This window comes from Acomys russatus, chromosome 4, assembly GCF_903995435.1.
Source record: "Acomys russatus chromosome 4, mAcoRus1.1, whole genome shotgun sequence".
Lineage (NCBI taxonomy): Eukaryota > Metazoa > Chordata > Mammalia > Rodentia > Muridae > Acomys > Acomys russatus.
The window spans coordinates 66,837,163-66,856,658 of record NC_067140.1 but is presented as its reverse complement, the minus strand read 5'-3'; the positions used below and the strand labels follow the sequence as shown (position 1 = coordinate 66,856,658).

Sequence of the window (19,496 nt, the reverse complement as noted above, 5' to 3'; positions counted from 1 at the left end):
AAAGACTGCATCCTTCACTATACATACATACATATATATATGTATATATATATATAATTTACATACTCATTTGCTGATTTGTTCCTGGATTATTTCCACCTTTGTACTATTACGAATGGTGCTGTTGTGGACACTGGTTTACAAAATTAGTTCATACATGAACAGATGCTACAATAATTACGCACAAAAAAAGTGTGGACAAGTTTATATCAATACATTTAAGACAAGTAATTTATTATTTAGGAAAAAATACCAAAATGACTCATGTAGAAGAAGAATTAGAAAATATTCTAACATGTTGATTCAGTAGATTAAAGAAAAGTCTCTACAAATAAAACACTAGAATCAAATGACTTAGCAAGTGCAGATATTCATGCAATTAATCTCTTTAACAGATGAAAATTATCTGGATGTGGTGGAACAAGCTTTTAATCCCAGGATTGTAATTATTAAAAGTTAGTTCTTAGCAGTAAAGGCACCTGCTACCAAGCCTGACTACCTGAGTTTGAGCCCCTGTCATCTTATCATGGAAGGAGAGAACGGAGTCCTGAAAGCTGTCTCTTACCTACACACACTAAAATATAATAAAAAAATTAAAAGAACTAGTGTAATTTAGCCTTGATATCAAACCATTAGCAAGAATAGGAAAGGAAAATTAGTGGACATTCTCTTAGATGAAAAAACCAAACAGATATTAGCAAACTGAATCTAATAATGTGTGACTAAGTAAATAGTACATGATGCCCAGTTGAATTTATAGCCGGAATACAACAGGCCTGGCTTGTGCAACAGGAAGAATAGTCCGTATGTCCACTGAGGAGGGCAGTGCAGGATGCCAGGGCTAAGCTAATAAGAATGGCTATGCACCAAGTACAGGACGTTTGTGAATATCCAGGTAGAGATGTCAAGGCAGCACAAATACTGCTGTGACATTTCCATGGGAGCCAGGCTGGAGACAGCTCTGAGAAGCACCAGTACACGCCAGTAGAATGAAGTTACCCAGGAATCTCTGTGGAATGAAGCAAGAAGTCCTAGGCCAGAGCTGGAGGCTATCCCAGTGTTTAATGAAGTGAATTCCCAAAACGAGTGATCAGAAAATACAGAGCGGAAGGGAGAAACACAAGACAGTGACTCAAATGGGTTGTACATGACAAGATGGTTTGTAGGGATGATAAAGGAAGATGCTAGACTGTGGGATGATGGATAAACAGCCAAAAAGAAACAGGAAACAGAAGGTATGGCCTTTGCTTAAAAGACTGGCAGAGGAAGGAGACTGCAAGAGCCAAGGGAGAAGCAGTGACGCTGACAGGACCGGGGATCACCTAGACAGGGAAAGGAGCAACGCGAAAAACAACACGAGTCTTGTCTTCAGCCCAAGTCCCATGAAGACATACCTGCAAGCACTAGGTTCCTAACCCATGCTGGTTGGTCAGACTGCCTGACTTCTCAAGTTGATTGGGTGAAAATGCAGAAGACCCTGCCAAGCAGCCACCCTTCCTTGACAGCACAACCGCCAGGAGTGAAGTAAGGAACAGGAAACACTGAGGGAAGGACTAGAGAACATGATCGTACAAGGTCCAAACGGGCCCTGGGTCTTGGGTAGGAACACAGCCGCTTTCTTGCAGCTGAAGAGGAGGTAGACCAGCAGGCATTACTGATCCTTGCCACTACCCTTCGGGTCACGTGCACAAACAATCTGCTAACTGGAGTGGCTCTTTGAATTGCGTACGAGCTAAGCATCAAACCCCCATCTGTCCAACTATGACGTCTGATTGCACACAGCACCTCACACTGTCTACTGCTGCCTCCATCTAGCTACTGTGAATTGTAACTACAACACCATGTTGACATCGTATTTGCACTTTATTGGTTATATGTACTTGTTTCATTTATACTCAATTCCATAATTACAACTGTATTTCTAAAGGCTTAAACATAGCAAGTCCTCAGAGAATATATATATAACTATATGTCAATCAATCTGATTTTCCTTTTTTTTTTTGAGGTACGGTCTTGCTATATTCTCACACTCAGTGTGATCCTCCTGGGTTGGGCTTCCTTGTCTTGGGATTACAAAAGTACACCACTGCATAGCTTCCAACTTACTTTTAAAACTGCTTTGAAACTTTCTTCACAAGTGATGTTACAGTCTCAGAATATTTTCTGTGTGTGTGTGTGTACATGTATGAAGGTATGCACACGTGCACAGGCAAACAAAAGCCAGAAATCACCGGGTATCTTCCTCAATCACCCTCTACCTTGTTTTTGACACAGGATCTCTCACTGAGTCTAGAGCTCACAGATTCAGCCTGGACTGGCTGGCCAGCAAGGCCCAGGGATCTCTTGCTTCCCAGAGCTTGGGTGACAGGCGTACATGCATGTCCCACTTTTTATGAGCGTGCTGAGGATGCAAACCCAGGCCCTCATGCCTGTGCGGCAAGCACTCCCCTCGCTGAGCACCTCCCCAGCCCCAAACAACAATGCGCATGTGCTGTTCACAGTCTTATGCCAAAGATGCCACAAACGCAAAGCTATACTATATCTTTCAGTCACCACAGATTCCAAGTGAGTGAATTTAGTCTTTTCTAAAGAGGTGTCATCATCTTTACATGAAAGAAGCTAAAAAGAAGTTCTTACCTGAATTTTGATGGGCCAAGTAAAATTACTGACATAAACAAAGAAAGTAATGTTTGGATGGTTGCGAAAATCAAATTTCTCATTAGAGAAGCTATCTTTGTATTCCTTAATGTTGGTTTTAGAAACAACAGGCATCTCTTCTCCAGCCTGGGTTCCGGCTAAAAGGAAGCAAAGAAAGAAAATAAAGATTTTTTTTTTTTTGAGAGGGGAGGAGCATGACAGAAAGAATCCACCCTCACTGGTAATAAGGATAAGATTTTATTGACCCCTTACAGCGTCAAAGGAATAGCCTTATGATCACACAACACCTTCATATCCTTGTGTATAGATTAGAAAAACTTAAGTTCCAAGAAATTATTAAGTAATTTGTCTCATGGATACCAAGTACACAGTGATGCACAGACATATATGTAAGCAAAATATTCATAACCATAAAGCAGGCACTGGCATTCACTTTGCACATAATATCTCAAGTCCTTTGTATTTCTTCTTCACACTGTGAATGTGACAATGCTTGAGGCCCCTGTACCAGGGACAATTATTCACCCATCACTTCCTATGTCTTCAAGTCTCAATCGAGAAGAAGGTGTTCACCCAGCCACTCAGTCCTCTCTGCTCCAGCCCCCACTGCACTCAGGACCCCACCTACTGTATCGCAGCTTCCCAATGCTCCTACCACATCTCATGTACTCCACTGGCCAAGAGCATGAGCATGGGCAGACAAAAAACCAAAACCATTTCTTTATGCATGAGTTTTCATTTCCTAAAAACTTATAAAACAAATGAACACACTTAAAGAGACAATTTAAAAGAAAAGAAAGCTTAGGTCACTTGTTCAACACCACAGTGCAGGTAAATTCAGACCTAGGTCTATCTACAGAGTTGTCAAATGATGGAGTGGTTATTGATTTTAACTGCAACACTAGGGCCATCGGAATGTTAGTGAGTCACTGTAAGATAAACAAGGACAGAAAAGCTGTGCTTTCAGCAGTTAGTGTGAGTCCATCTCTACATATTAAAATCCTTTTCATTTAAAGAGTTTTCATTTCTTAAAACTATGAGTCATTTTAATTTTTCAGCTGTGAGCCAGGCACAGTGGTACATACCTATAATCTCAGAACTCAGGGAGGCAGAGGCAGGCAGATCTCTGTGAGTTTGAGACCAGCCTGGTCTAAAAAGCAAGTCCTGGACAGCCAAGGAGAAAGAGGAGAGAGAGAGCGACACACAGAGACAGAGAGAGAAAGACACAGAGACAGAGAGAGAGACACACAGAGAGAGAGAGACAGACAGACAGACAGAGAAAGAGAGAGACTGAGACAGAGACAGAGAGAGAGAAACCACCTGTGAAGCACAGACATGGAGATTATCATAGTGCTGGCAGGTGGCAGGAAAGGGCCATAGAGGTAGCAGCAAAGAAGGCAGTGGCAATCCCAAGGTCTAGAGAGTTTTCCACGCTTGTTCAAGGCGCCGTGGCTACTAAGTGGCAATGGTGTATGCTGAGCTCATTCACCTATCTTCAGAGCCCTGCTCCCCAACTCCTATACTACACGTGGCAACCCATCATTCTCTAGGTAGGTCTTTACCTGAGAAGCTGGTAGCCCAGGTGATGTTGAGGTTGAAGTTTTTGGAGGCATTGATGAACATGTCCAAATCCCTGTTTTGCTGATGAAGAAGTACACACAATTAGAAAACTGTTAACACCTTTCCGATTGTAAGGTGCAGCAACAGTCAGGTCTTACTCTTCTCACACACTTCAACTGCAGACTATCTTATATCTCAAGAGAAACTTATGCTTATGTAAAGAGGTAATGTCTCTTGTCAGTTTTCCTCAACAGGAGCAATAAATGGAAGATAAAATTTCATTTGCCGAGCCAGACATGGTGGTGCACACCTGTAATCCCAGCACTAAGGGAGGCAGAGGCAGGCAGATCTCTGAGTTCGAGGCCAGCCTGGTCTACAAAGTGAGTCCAGGACAGCCAAGGCTACACAGAGAGACCCTGTCTCGAAAAACCAAAAAAGAAAAAAATTGCATTTGCCTTCCAGTGAAGTGTATTATCCTGTATATTCCACCTTGATGCTGCTCTGCTTCTATGTAGTACTTCTGCCCAGGATGGCCAAGAAAAGGACCCGTACAGAATTCAACACAAGCAAGACAGCTTAAAAGAAACGCTTACTTCATCAGGAGTAGCCACAAAATTGATGGCTGTGTAATAGCGGTCATCTTCCTGGGACAGGCTGAAGGTGAACTGATAGTCAATGAGCAGGGTGTCTGTGGAAAGAAAGAGCACACGCTTAGAGACGACGCACCCACACGCACAATAAGAAAGAAAGAGCACATGCTTAGAGACGACGCACCCACACTCACAATAAGAAAGAGCACACGCTTAGAGACGACGCACCCACACGCACAATAAGAAAGAGCACACGCTTAGAGACGATGCACCCACACGCACAATAAGAAAGAGCACACGCTTAGAGACGACGCACCCACACGCACAATAAGAAAGAGCACACGCTTAGAGACGACGCACGCCACACACACAGTGAGAGTTAAAAACAAACTGAATTGATACCAAATAAAACAGCTCTCTGGAAGCACAATTTGTTTTTCTCACAAATTCAACAGCCATGAAAGGATGTTAACTCGCCTATCTACCACAGGATTTCTGAGACTGGGTCTCATGTTGCCTATGCTGGCCTTGAATTCCTGATCCTCCTGCCTCGGCTTCCCACGTGAGACTTACACAAGTGTGCCACGAATGGCCAGTTTACATAGGTACCCTGCAGGATCCTTTGGATTATCCAGAAAATCTTCCTTACCAAGATCCTGCTTGAGATTTTGGCTCAAATCTATCTCACCTACAAATATTAACTGAGTCACTAAACATGCTGTTCTTTACGCCAGGACACAGAGGCATAAACTTAATGATGTAACATAAGCTAGAACACTTGGGAAAGGGTTACTCAAAGTCTAGGACAAAGAACATACACCTTATTATTTTAATCGAGACGGGAAGAAGGCAGTCCCATGCCAATGTGACGCAGCTTTAAAGAGTACTTATTGATGCAAACTGATACAGCCTTAAAGTCTATTGTACAAAACAACAATAAAAGCCTGGTTAAAAGTGGACAAAAGGGAACCTGTGCATGATGGCACACATCTTTAGTCCCAGCAGGCAGAGGCAGGTGGATCTCTGTGAGTTCAAGGCCAGCCTGGTCTACAAAATGAGTTTCAGGCCATCCAGGACTATTATACAGAGGACCCTGTCTCAAAACAAACAAACAAAAACAAAAAAACAACCTCAAAACAATAACAACAGAAAACAACAACAAAAAACGGGCAAAAAAATCACCAGGTGTGGTGACATATGCCTTTAATCTCAGCGCTCAGGAGGCAGAGGTAGGTGGGAAATTGAGGCAAACCTGGTCTACACACATCCCAGGCCAGCCGGGGCCACACAGTGAGACCCTTGAAGAGGTTTTTTTTTCCAAATAAGATACACTAATGGCCAGTAAGAATATAAAAAGATAAAAACAAGCATTAGCGAAATACCAAAATCAAAACTACAATGAACTATTTTTTCATGTCCATTATGACAGTCACTATTTACAAAAAACAAAAACAAAACAAAAACAAAACAAAACAAAAAAACTCTATAAAATAAGTGAAAATTGGAAACTGGTGTCAATAAGGATGCAGGAAAATAGGAATGCCTGTGCAGAGCTTTTGGAAACGTAAGGAACTGTAGGTGTTAGGAGATAGTGATAGTAGTCCCTCAGAAAACAAAACCACGCAGAATTACCACACAGTCTATTTGTACTTCTGGGTGTATATTCACTTGTGTTTACAACATCCCTGACAACAACCAAAAGGCAGAAGTAACACAGTGTCCAGTGACAAAAGAATGACAAGCAAAACATGACAGGCACAAAGCGGGATCTGTTCAGCTATAAAAATCTCTTTTTTCTTTTTATCTTTTTGGTGCTGGAGATTGAATCCAGGAGCCTTGTGCATTGCTTAGTTAAATGTCCAGCTCCAAAGAAAGACAATTCTGAGCTGTGTTACATCAGGGATGAGTATCAAAGGCACCACACCTAAGAGTAAGCAGACACAAAAGACAACACTATGGGTCCATTCAGATGCCACACCCAGAGTATTCACAGAAACAGAAAACAGAATGGGTGGCTACTAGGAAGGATGAGGTCAGGAGCTTACTGGTAAGTTCAACTGGTAAGTTTATTATTAATAATATTATTTACTTATTAATTCATCCCCCTCCCCCACCTCCTCTAGCCCAGGCTGGCTTTGAAATATAGTCAAGAATGAGCTCAAAATTGTGGTCCTTGGGCCTCTCCAACCCCTGCTCTGGGTGTGTGTGCTACCACATCCAGTTTATGTGACACTGGGGAATCAAACTTAGAATCAAGTAAGCTGCAGGCACTTGCAACTGTTTAAATAATGTACCAAATGGTTTTCCAAAGTGACTATACCATTTTAACATTCTCATAAACAATGTATGAAGGTCCTAATTTCTCAGGATTCTTGAAATAATTTGGTATTTTTTCCCTCAGCAGACAAATAGACTTAAATGTGCCAGATTTTAAAATTTTCAATTTTGTTTCTGTTTACAGATTTTAATCTTTAAGAAATGACTTGTTTCTCCAGTCATTATGATACTAAGGATATTATCAATAACTATCTGAGTTGGCTATTAAAACACTATAGCCTTTCCCCCCCAATATGTATAATCAAAGAAGACTTATTATAACAGATTGCATGAAGAAACAGATTATATTTGTCTTCTCCTAAACCATGCAATTAGCTTTTTGTATGTACAAATGTGTGCTGGCTAAAGGTCACCCTGGGTGCCATGATCAGGTGCCGTCCATCTCAGTTTCTGAGGCAGTGCCTTTCATCAGCCTGGAATGTGCCCCGTGCACCTGGCAGTGAGCCCACCCCACCTCCAGTGCTGGGATTCGACACACTCACCCCACACCTGGCTGTCAGCATGGGGTACTGCGTATCAACCTCAGGTTCTCATGCTTGTGAAGACTTCACCAACTAAGCTACCTGCCCAGCCCAGTGTTAGCTTCTGATTACAGTCATTTCAGGCCTGGGCCTCACTGTGTAGTTTTAAATGTATAACACACCCATCGCAACACAATAATGTAGAGTATTTCGGATGTATTTGTTTACTTTTAAATAGTCTGCATTCACATTTTCTTTAATGAATCTTTGCCTGTTTTTTAATCTTTATTTTTTCTTCAGTGCTACAAAAACATTTTTTTGGTCTTCTTACTCAGTTCTAAAACTTTTCTTTATATCCTACTTATAAGATCTTTATCAAATACAGAAATTGTAGGGGCAGGTGTGGTGGTGTACAACTTTAATCCCCATACACAGGAGGCGTGAGTTCAAGGCCAGCCATTCTACACACTGGCTTCTAGACCAGCCGAGGCTACACAGTGAGGCTGTTAAAGTGGGGGGTGCAGAGCTGGCTCAGCAGTGAGGAGCACTGGCTGCTCTTCAGAGGACTCAGGGTCATTACCAGCACCCACATGGCAGCTCATAAGAGTCAGCAACTCCAGATCCGGAATCTTACGTCCTCTTTAGCCTTCAAGGGCAGCAGGCATGCACATGTAACAGAGACATACATGTTGTGAAACACCCACACACATAAAATAACAAGAAAAAAAGTGTTAAAGGAAAAAAAAAAGTGTAACTTTTATTTGAGAAAGGTTTCACACTGTGTAGCCCAGATAGGCCTCACATTCATGACCGTTCTGCCTCCGAATCTCAGGTGCTGAGATTATGAGCACATGCCCCACCCCTCGCCTGGGGACTGAGCACAGGGCCTTGTAAGGCAAGCACCCTACTACTGAGCTACATTTTCAAAACCAATTTTTTAAAATCTAAGTTAAAATTTTTTTTAGTAAGCACACATTAACATTTTGTTTTTGATGAATCAGTTTTAGAATCATAGGAAGAATTCTGTAGGCCTGGTGGTCTCAGCTACTTGGGAAGCCGATGTAGGAAGTCTCAACTTAAGATCTGCCCAGGCTATAGAAAAGTACTTTTCCTACCTAAAGTCAAGAATCACCCCCCACTTTTTTCTACAGCTTATATATACCATTATTTGCACATGTCAAACATTCATTTCTTTTTCTCTTGTCCTATAATCTCATAGAGAAAAAATATATTTATCATAAACGTGGTTACCTTACTAGGTTCACTTCTCACTCTAAGGTAATAATTTGGTGTTTTATTTACTTATTCCTAAGGACGTGGTAAACAGCTTCAGAGAATGGTGAAACTTCACCTGTATTTTAGAAATTCTTTCATCATTCTCTATCTTGAAATGTGACATGATAAACTTCACCTGGAATGGCACATGAGGTAAGCTTTCACAGGAACTGAAAGCAAGAGAGCCAGGAAAGCGCATCCCTGGTAACTGCTATGGACGGACTAGCAGAAATTATGACCACAATTAAAATAGTGTTCACAGGTCAGGGGCATGTCTATGAGCATTTGCTATACGCCTCAAGCATTTACCATTCTCAGACATGTTAAAGAAAGCACTGTAGTTTTGCTTAACTACTCTCTAGAAACAAGAATTACAAACTTACAATAACATGTTCCTTTGAGAGGATTTCCCTGGTATCGATTTTCTACCTCACATCTAGGGAGAAAAAGAAATTATTTTCTATTGATATTTAAAGCACAAAATATATATTCATTTTTCAACCAAGCAGATCCTTTTACATAAACTATACCATTATTCACGCCAGACAGACTAATGCACTTGCACAAATCTTTCTGCTAACTGCTCAGCAGTTTACGTCAGCAACAGTATAAAAAGAATGGGTAGACAAAACTTGCCCAAGGACATAAGTGTAATAATGCTAGATCCTCCTTATAAATAAACCACACCTTCAACTTTGTGGATTGCATGTTCTTCTAAAAATGCAGCTGAACTATTTTTCAAGCATTTGTTTCTCAGTTCTACCCTGCTCGTCCTATGTAAACTAATCTTATTCTTTTACTTCTTTTTCTTTTCCTTTTTTAGACAGTCTTACTACATAGCTCTAGTTGGCCTGAAGACTAACACTCTGAAACCATACTTTTTTTTTTTTTTTTTTGTAAGTTGCCTTGGTCATGGTGTTTTATCAGAGCAATAAAAAATGAACTGAGACAACCTGTCTAAAGCAAAAAAGGCAAACTTCTAAACTAATCCAGTCAAAGACCCTGGGAATCCGGGGCAAGAAGGCACAGGCAAGCAGGCAGCCCTCAGGGTTCAGGCAGCTTCAGCCCACGGCTCTCACTGAGCAACAGAGTGTGGTACTCACAGCTGGCACTCTTCCCCCTTGACACCTTTGGTGGTACAGAAGCACTTGCCGGTGTTGGTGTTGCACAGTGATGCGTGCCCGTTGCACTTGCATGCTACAGAGAAGGAATGGAACACAGGTCACAAGTAGCTTGATAGATTATTACCATAGACTCTGATTAGACAGAATCATTTAGCCTGAAATGGGTTTGTAAAAAGAAGAGGAAACCAAGGAAATCATTGAGTAGGATTCATTATTTTTCTAATTATTTCTAATATAAAGATGACAGTAAAGGAACTACCATTCAAGGAAGGAGGAAAGAAAAGCGATTTTCTGTTGCCACCTGAAGCAATTGCTATTTCCATCTTTGTGACAGACTTTTCTCTGGGGAATGATCTCTATTGGGAGAGGATCTCTATTGTAGCCACATTTTAAACCACATTCATGAGGGCTGAGAACTCAGCGGGTTTCTTAGTCAAGGGAAACACTTCAGAGACCCTGCAGTACCTGCCACCCTTGCTTCACCTTCTCCTTTGCTGTTGCAGCCTGTTTTTCTGGGAATAATGGAAAGCATTAGGCTGGAGAAATGTATACTTAAAAAAAAAGATTCATGTGGAGAAAAATAAAATCACTGAAAGAAACCTTTCAAACAGAATGGTGCAGAGATCATCAGAATGCGCAGCAGTCAAAACTCTTTCTCTATTGAATATGGGTTTGGTGCACTGCACGGATAAAAATCAGTCTTGTCAGTCAGCTTGCATTTGAGTCCATTGTCTTCATGTAGCTCTGATCATGAAACTGAGCCTGAGACCTGTTTCCTTGTCTAAATGATGTGGACAGTAATGTTATCCATCTCGTAGGACTAATATGAGGATTAAAGGAGGCATGCATGGCATGTGAAGCAGTAAGCATTTAATACATCAAGGCTAAAGCACCATTTAAAAATAAATTTTAATTTTTAAATGTATGCCAAGGTTCAATATATATTCTTACCAACAGTATATAAAAAACAAAACAAAACTATGCTTTCTCTTATGAATCAGGACTCTCGAAAGTACAGCAAGGACCCTCAGAGACCAGAGAGGGAAACTAGACCTTTCTAGTGGCAGCTGACGACATGGGACAGGCAAAGAACATATGACCTAGCCTGGTGAGCCTCCCACTACCTGAGAAGCAGGATCCCAACACAATTAATGTTTGCTGTGAAGGCTGCTGACACAGAGATGATATTCCTTTCATAGATGAAAGCAGCCATGGCCTGGACTTAAGGCCTGAGCGTAAATGATGCTGGCTAGGGCCTTATTCCTTTCCCCAGACATCACCTAAGAATCTCAAACAAGACAGCTAACTTTGTCTCAGAGACGTCCTACCTCCCTGCACCCTGTGATCAGCAAGCTCTACTTATCTCCTCAGTAACCCTCAGACACCACTTAGATTACATTTAGGCTTCTCAGTAGCTCTCTGAGGATAACAGATCCAAGAGCCACCCAGATCCTACACAAGCCTACTGTAGAGAAGCCTATACACCCTCCACAGATCTGTTTCCAACTGCTTCTCTTTCTCTCAACCCTGACTTTCAGGCATTTTCAGCCCCTTAGCCAGCAGCTGCATTTTCAGGGCAACCATTTTCACCTGGTGCTAAGGAGTCAAGCTCAGGACTTCCTGCATGCTAGGCAAACACTGTATACCAACTGAATTTTTTCCTCAGGCTGAGAACTCCTTTCTTAGAGCTTAAGGGGTCTTTCAACTATCAGATTCATAATATTTTCAATTGGATAACAGCAAAAAAGAAATGAGTTCATAAGTGTGACTTACTATTTAAAAAGACATTAATTTATGGTCTAACAATAAAGTAGCCTATGGCTTTCAGATTTCAGACCTGAATGGGAAAACTACTCAAAACTTAAGGGGAGCCTGTAAAGCTGGACATCTGGGAAGCACAGACAGGAAGAGAAGGCGTCCAAGCCCATCTTCAACTCCCCAGGGCCTGTCTAAAGACCAAGCAGCCAAAACCAAACGTAGGCCATCACAAAGAATTCATCTGGGATCCTCATGAGGTCAATTGTTGCCCCCTTCCCCTCTGCCAACCACTGCAAACTGAGCCAGGTGTTGCAGTCTCTGAGGGAAGTGCAGCTCAGAAGGGGGCTCCCCTGGCTGTCACAGCAGAAGACTTCTCAGATGCCGCTGTGGTGCCTCTTTATGGAGGACGAGGGAAACTCAAGGCACTGTCTTCATTCTGACTCAGTGCCCAGGACTTCTCACTCCCAGCTTTTTTCCATTTCTCACCCCACAATGCTGCTGTCTCGGCTCCCTCCACAGTGAGTGACAACCCGTCCCAGCACCACTCTGTTTGACTTGAGCTGGTGTGCTTCCATGGGGGGAAATGGAACAAAGGCAGTTGGTTTCTTCTCTGATGTTAGCTCGTGTTTCTACCTCTGCTGAATGCAAAGGAAAGCTCAGTTCCTGCGCTGTTGGTTTGTTGCTCTAACTAGCTGCTCCCAAAGCCACAAGTTCAGCTCTTCCGCCCCTACAGCTCAATTGAACTCTTTTAAAACTTTTATTTATTTTGATTTTATGTACATTAGTGTTTTGCCTGTATGTATGTCTGTATGAGGGTGTTAGATCACTAGGAGTTACAGACAGTTGTAAGCTGCCATGTGTGTGCTGGGAACTGAACCTGGGTCCTCTGGAAGAGCAGTCAGTACTCTTCACCACTGAGCCATCTCTACAGCCCTTCAGTTGAACTCAGTTGAACAATGTAACCTAATTTAAAAAGGCAGTACTCCAAACCAAGAAGCCTGTTCCCTTTGAGATACTTAAGTCAAGTGCAAGTTCTGTCTTGCTCCACCTCATGTGGCTGGCAAACTTGACCAGTGTGACTTACGCTGACATTTGCCTCCATTAGTTGGGTCACCATAGAAGCCGGATATGCAGGTCTCGCAGTGCTTGCCTGTGGTCAGGTTCTCACACTTCTCGCAGATACTCTGGTTAACACATCTGCTGTGTCCATTGCACTGGCAAGCTGAAAGGCAAAGAATCCTAAGAGCTCTGTTTCTCCCAAAGGAGGACTGGGTGAGTAAATTTCACAGGCTTTTTTTTGCAGATACTCTAAATGTTAAGTCACCAGAACCAGTGAAGTGCAGCAGTGTGCCCAGTAGTTCCAACACTAGGAGCTGAGGTGGGCTGTGGTGACTCCAATCCTGTGGCCCTATCTCGCTTAAGTGCAGAAGTTTCAGGTCAGCATGGGTAACATAGTAAGCTTCCCACCTAAAATTTTTTTTTCAAAAAATAAAAATAAAGAAAGAGAGGAAAGAGCTCTGTGTGGACTTCAAGGCCACCCTTGGCTACATAGCAAGTTTGAGACCAGTCTAAAAAATACAAACAAAACAAAAGAAGGTTTACTAAAACTAGTGTGAGAAAATAAAAATATCCAAAACAAATTAGTCTAAACAACAACAACAAAAAACTCAAATATATTATCAAAGCAAGATGAAAGTCCACAGCAATATACAAACAATTTTTTGTTGCTATTCACTGTAAAAAAAAAAAAAAAAAAAAAAAAAAACAAAAAAAAAACTCATGCTTGAGCCGGGCAGTGGTGGCGCATGCCTTTAATCCCAGCACTCAGGGAGGCAGAGGCAGGCGGATTGCTGTGAGTTCGAGGCCAGCCTGGTCTACAAAGTGAGTCTAGGACAGCCAAGACTACACAGAGAGACCCTGTCTCCAAAAACCAACAACCAACCAACCAAATAAACAAACAAACAAAAATGCTTATGCTTGTAATGCACTTTTATTTGAATAATATAGGGATAAAAAAAAATCAAACACAATCCCACTACTCGGAAAACATAATTCACGTTTGGTATCTTTCCTTTCAGGATTTTAAAAGATTAATTCTTTTTCTTCTCCTTTAAAAAAATACCCAATAATAGTGAATAATTTTAACGCCCTACTTTCTCCAATAGGTACATCATCTAGGGGGGAAAAAAAAAAAAAAGCAGAGAAGCCTCAGAATTAAATTTCTTATGTAGAATGGATCTAACAGATCTCTACAGACCATTCCACCTAAATGTCAGCGTATACATTCTCCTCAGCAGCACACAGAGGCAAACACTGGGAAACAAAGAATCCTTAACTCACAGAGAGAACTATGTACTGTCCATTGTGCCATAAAATTTAAAATCAGCCAGGCAGTGGTGGTGCACGCCTTTAATCCCAGCACTCGAGCGGCAGAGGCAGGTAGAGCTCTGTGAGTTTGAGATTAGCCTGGTCTACAGAGAGAGCTCCAGGACAACAAGAACTGCATACACAAACCTTGACTTGAAGAAACAAACAGAACCTTAAAAGCAGTCACAAACAAAACTCCAGTAAGTGGATAAATTCACAGAGATTAAATAACTCATTACTAAATGATGAATGGGTCAAAGAAAAAAATAAAAATATTCCTAGAAGTTAATTAAAATGAAAATACAACACATCAAATCTCCTGGGTCACATTGAAAGCAGTTCTAAGAAGGAGGTTAATAGTTCTTAGTGCTTCAATGAGAAATCCAAAAGAGCCCAAACAAATGACTTAATGATGCAACTGAAAATGTTGGAAAAATAGGAGTTAAACCCAACCCAAACACCGTAGATGGTAAGAAGTAATAAAAACCAAAGAAGAGATCAGTAAACTAGGAATGAAGAAACAATACAGAGAATTAGTGAGCTGGTTCTTTAGGAAGATAAGAGAACCAAGAGAAAGAAATTAACAGAATCAGAAACAAATAAGATGTTACAACAGATGTCAAAGAAATACAGAATGTTATAAAGAAATAATGTAAAACCCATATTCCATTAAGTGGGAAATACAAAAGGAATGGATTGATTTCTTCGTTCATCCAAACACCAAAGTTAAATTCTGAGGAGATGAGCAACCTAGATAGGCCACAGCAAAAGCCTCCCAACCAAAGAGCCTGAAGATGGATCTAACTGAAGAGCCCAGAACAGATGGATTCACCGCAGAATTCTACCAGACGTTCAAAGAACAACAACCAATAATTCTTAATTATTTTTTAAAAAAGGAAATAAAAGAATCACTCCTAAACTCATTCCTCTAATACCCACAGCAGGGAAAGACAATAAATAACCAAACTAGAGACCAGTATCCTTGGTGAACACAGATGCAAAAGTGTAGAAAACACTATATAAGCACATATCACAAAGATCATCCTCCACAAGCAAGTGGGCTTTATCCCAGAATTTCAGGGTGGCTCAACATACACAAGTAATAAATACAATAAATTATACAAACAGATCTAAGACAAAAATCACACAATCATCTGAATAGATGCAGAAAGGGTTTATAAAATATCCAACGTGCATTCATGATAAAGTTGTAGAGAAAACAGGACGGGAAGGAACATACCTCAGTATAAGAAGGGCTGTATATGACAAACCTATAACCAACATTATCTTAAATGGGGAAAAACTCAGAACAATTGCATTTTTTTTTTTAAAAAGATAAAGCTGTCACAATGCCCACTCCTTTTCAATATAGTACTGAAATTACTAGGGGGAACAATGAGGCAAGAGAAAGAAATGAAGAAGTACACAGAGGGAAGGAAGTTAAATTACCCCTATTTAAAGATCATATAAGACACATAAGAAATCTCAGAAATTCCATCATTAAACTTCTAGAAGAAATCAACAATTTCAGCAAAGTGGTACAGAATCAACTTTCCAATGTTCGTAGGTCTGGGGCATGAGATGGCTCAGGAGGTAAGAGCACTAGGCATTCTTACAGAGGACCTCGGTTCAATTTCCAGAACCTACATGGCATCTCACAACTGTCTGTAAATTCAGTCCCAGTATCTGTAAAACTGGATGTGCAGATGCAGAAAAATGAAAACAGATCCATATCTATCACTATCACCTTTCACAAAACTAGCCCCAATGGATCGAAGCCATAACCCAAACCACTGAGACCTCTGGAAGAAAACAAAGCAGCTCCCCACATGATGTATGCGTAAGGCAGGGCTTTTTAATGAGGACTCCATTTGCTCAGCAACTAATGATAACAATTGGCAAAGGGGACCTTATAAAGCCAAAAAGCCACTGTGCAGCTAAGGGAAAAAAAGAAATCAATCAAGTGAAGAAGAAACCCACAGAACGGAGAGAATGTTTGCCAGCTGTACATCCAACAGAGGAGTAATATGCAGAACAAAGAAAGAACTCAAGAAGCAGAGTCAAGAAAAAAAAAAAAGACCCAATTAAAATATGGGCTAGGGATCTGGGCTGCCTAGTTTTATGTCAAGGTTTATTCTTTATCAACAGGTAGTGAGAGAGCTGAACTGGGCTACACAGGCATCTTACCTGGACAGTGAATAAAAGACCAGTTGTATCTGCTGTCCTCTAGACACATGCTGGAGTTCAGGAGGGGCTGTGGATACATACTTCCTGCAGAGGCCTGGGGCGGCATCTTCACAGGTCCTTTATAGCTGCCCTCAATACATTTTCCTTTCCCAGTATTGCTGGGATCAGTACACCAGCCACAGCCTGGCTGCTCCAAGCAATGGCTGCAGGTACAGTAGCCAGAGCAATTTTCAGCTATTAAAAAATAAAACAAAACAACCCAACTCGTAATCACTATCACAACAAGACTTACTTCACTGTTCCTATCTTTTCTTTGACAGATGATTTAACTTCCATGAATTAAAACTAGTACTAGTACCTTACAGTGATTACTGAAATATTTTAAAGAGCCCAATATTTTACACAATAAATAAGAGGAACTTTCCCCACCTCTTAGGATCAGAATGTTGGACAAAGAGAAGACGATGAGGAAAGCACTTTACGAACTGGCGGATGTGGAGAGATTACAGAGATTGAACTATAATATGACCCTAAAAAGAAGTTATCTCTATACCCAGTGGCTTACACTAGACCTACCTGATTTACTGCATAGCTCACTGTGCTTAATCCTATACATACACTTTAATCTGGAACCAGCCCAACCAGCTTCTGGACAGACTTGAGCAGAAGGTCAAGTCCAACGTGGCTGCAAATGTTCAAAGCCTCTTTTCACTTACGTGGGCAACTGCTCATTGTATACCACTCCATACACTGGCCAAAAGGGAAGGAGGCCACGTAGGCATTGGAGTCAACACACTGCTTCATGTTGCTGCACCACATGCACTCGGAGCTGCTGCTAGTGCACTCGCCACACGCTGTCCGCAGGGCACACGGTGCCCGGCACTGCTTGGCACTGTGGTTTGCTGGAATTAAGCCCAAGGGACACTGGTCAGCTAAGATAGATCAAAGACTTTTCAATGTGCATTATGAAATCAATTCAACACTGCACTACATGGAAGAAAAATCCAGGAAACTGGAGTTGTAGGTTCTGTTTATTTAACTGTACTTAAACATTTAGGGGGAAATGGACTTTCTTTTTAAAAAGCACTGAAGACAAAGGTAGGGAAACAACAACAACAACAAAAATCTTAGAACAAAGATGACTCATGATGAACTCAGGAGTCTTAGAACTAACCTGAGTTTGTTAAATTCTACATTTACAATTTTGAGGTATGACAACATTACATTTATGAAAGCATTTAGGATTCAACAAGGATGAAAAGCTTTCATGTAAGATCATTTAGAAGTCCAGGGGCCTGGAGAGATGCCTCAAGGGTTAAGAGCATGTACCAGAGAACCCAACCTCAGCTCCCAGCACTCATGTGGGGTGGCTCACAGCTAGCTGGAACTCCAGCTCTGAGAGGTCTGACACCTGTCTCCCAAGGGCACCTCTACACACAATCTCTTCCCACACCCCCTACCCCCTACTCACACACAAACCACATGATTAAACAGTAAGCAATTATTTTTAAGTATTTAGAAACCCTACCAGAAGTTAAAGCCTATGCTGTATTATAGGCAAAGCACAATAATTTCATGAAACGAGACCTGCTAGGAATGGAACCCAGCCCCCACAAATAACCCGCACATGCACCTCCTGCTTCTGAGTTCTCACATGTGTGTGGCTGCCCTTGGCCTGCAATCATGGAGTCTAACCTTAGCCTCAGCACAGGACACTATCATAGCCTGGTGTTGGCTCTGTCGGCTTCTTTTGCCATGCCCTTCCCCAAGCAGCGTTCTGGATAGTGTCCTGACCTGCCGCTTTTCTAAAGGTTTCTTTGGTTTCTGTGTTGTTCTTTCTTCCATAGCGTTCCTCTGCCAACACCAAGGAAATTATCTTTCAGAAATATTCTCAACATTTTTGTGGCCAACAAAGCATTAATTGGATTCTTTTAGTAATTTTATTTTGGTTTTGAATATGGGTCAAAGCAGCCAGAGGCAAAGACTATTCCCTTCTGCATTTAGATTTGGGTTCTGCGACATCAATATGCCTGAATCGGTGTTTACTGCTATCCTGAGTATTTCATCACGTCAACACTCGCTCAAATGCCTCCTAAAGTGTCTTAGCAAACCTCTTGGAGCACTATATTCATCCATGTCCTTACCAGGCCTTTCACAAACACTGCCGTTGAGAGGGTTGATGCAGGTTGCAGCCTTCAGTCCCCGAGTGCTAGGCTCTGACAAGATCCCACAGAAGCCAGCATCACTGGGCTCAGACGGCATCCACTGCAGCAAACTGTTTGTAAATGGAGACATGTCCTCCCAGCACCAGTACGACACATTGATCTTCCGAAGACCAACCCATGGGGTCAGAGTGAGCTTGGACTATTGGCGAAAGAAGCACAATTAGGAATACAGCTAGTGTCTTCACCAAAATAGGCTTTGCCATAAAACCACCTGCTCAGGCATACTCCGCAATACCTAGAAAACTCCTTACTCTCCAAACTTAGCCATGGTAGGTTAAGATAAGTGATCATTTCAATGTGCATTCAATATTACAAAGTATAAAAACTGGCTCAAAGAAGATAACATATCAAGATTTTCAGAGATCAAGAGCAAAGCAATAATCATATCTACTTTTGTTGTATGACAAGTGATATAAAGAAACAATCATCCATAAATTTTGTTTAAATGCTGGTTCATAAATGAAGTAACTTTACTAATATTTATAAAATGTTGGTTGTATGCCTAACCACAGATCATAACCTGAGCCTATAGGACCAATTCAGATGACTTAAAACGTATACTGTTAGCTGTGGGCACAGCCTGATGCATACATTTTCCCCCCCAGTTTTCCTGCGGTGAAACTGCCAAACTCAGGCTCATCTGTGTTGTTCCAGGTGACAGATTTCCTTCTTTTTAAAGGTGAGATCATATTCTACTGGGTAGAGGTATATGTATCACATTTTATCTATTTATGTATTGCCACATTCTATCTATTTATCTAAATTGACACTTTCTTTTATTGAAAACCAAGGGTCATGAACCTGTAGGGCTGCTTCTGCCTCTGCTCCTGTTGTGAGGACTCAGACCCAGTGCCTCCTAGGCATGCACTCCACCACTAAGCGCCTGTCTTGGATAGCCTTGAATTTTCATTCTAATTTCAATTTCATTTGTTTGGCTTTTTGAAACAAGGTGTC

General features: G+C 41.4%; 1 protein-coding gene across 2 annotated transcripts in view; it reads right to left on the bottom strand.

The window, feature by feature from the left end:
- Window positions 1-19,496, bottom strand: part of Atrn (attractin) — a 112,648-nt gene that overhangs the window by 25,664 nt on the left and 67,488 nt on the right. For both annotated transcript variants that reach the window (XM_051144644.1, XM_051144643.1), the window contains exons 16-24: window positions 18,462-18,681; window positions 17,034-17,219; window positions 16,318-16,551; window positions 12,848-12,985; window positions 9,985-10,078; window positions 9,265-9,317; window positions 4,812-4,906; window positions 4,221-4,299; window positions 2,638-2,795 (exon numbers count right to left, since the gene is read on the bottom strand). In XM_051144644.1, the coding sequence (XP_051000601.1) occupies window positions 2,638-2,795; window positions 4,221-4,299; window positions 4,812-4,906; window positions 9,265-9,317; window positions 9,985-10,078; window positions 12,848-12,985; window positions 16,318-16,551; window positions 17,034-17,219; window positions 18,462-18,681 (1,257 nt within the window). The remainder of the gene's footprint in view (window positions 1-2,637; window positions 2,796-4,220; window positions 4,300-4,811; window positions 4,907-9,264; window positions 9,318-9,984; window positions 10,079-12,847; window positions 12,986-16,317; window positions 16,552-17,033; window positions 17,220-18,461; window positions 18,682-19,496) is intronic.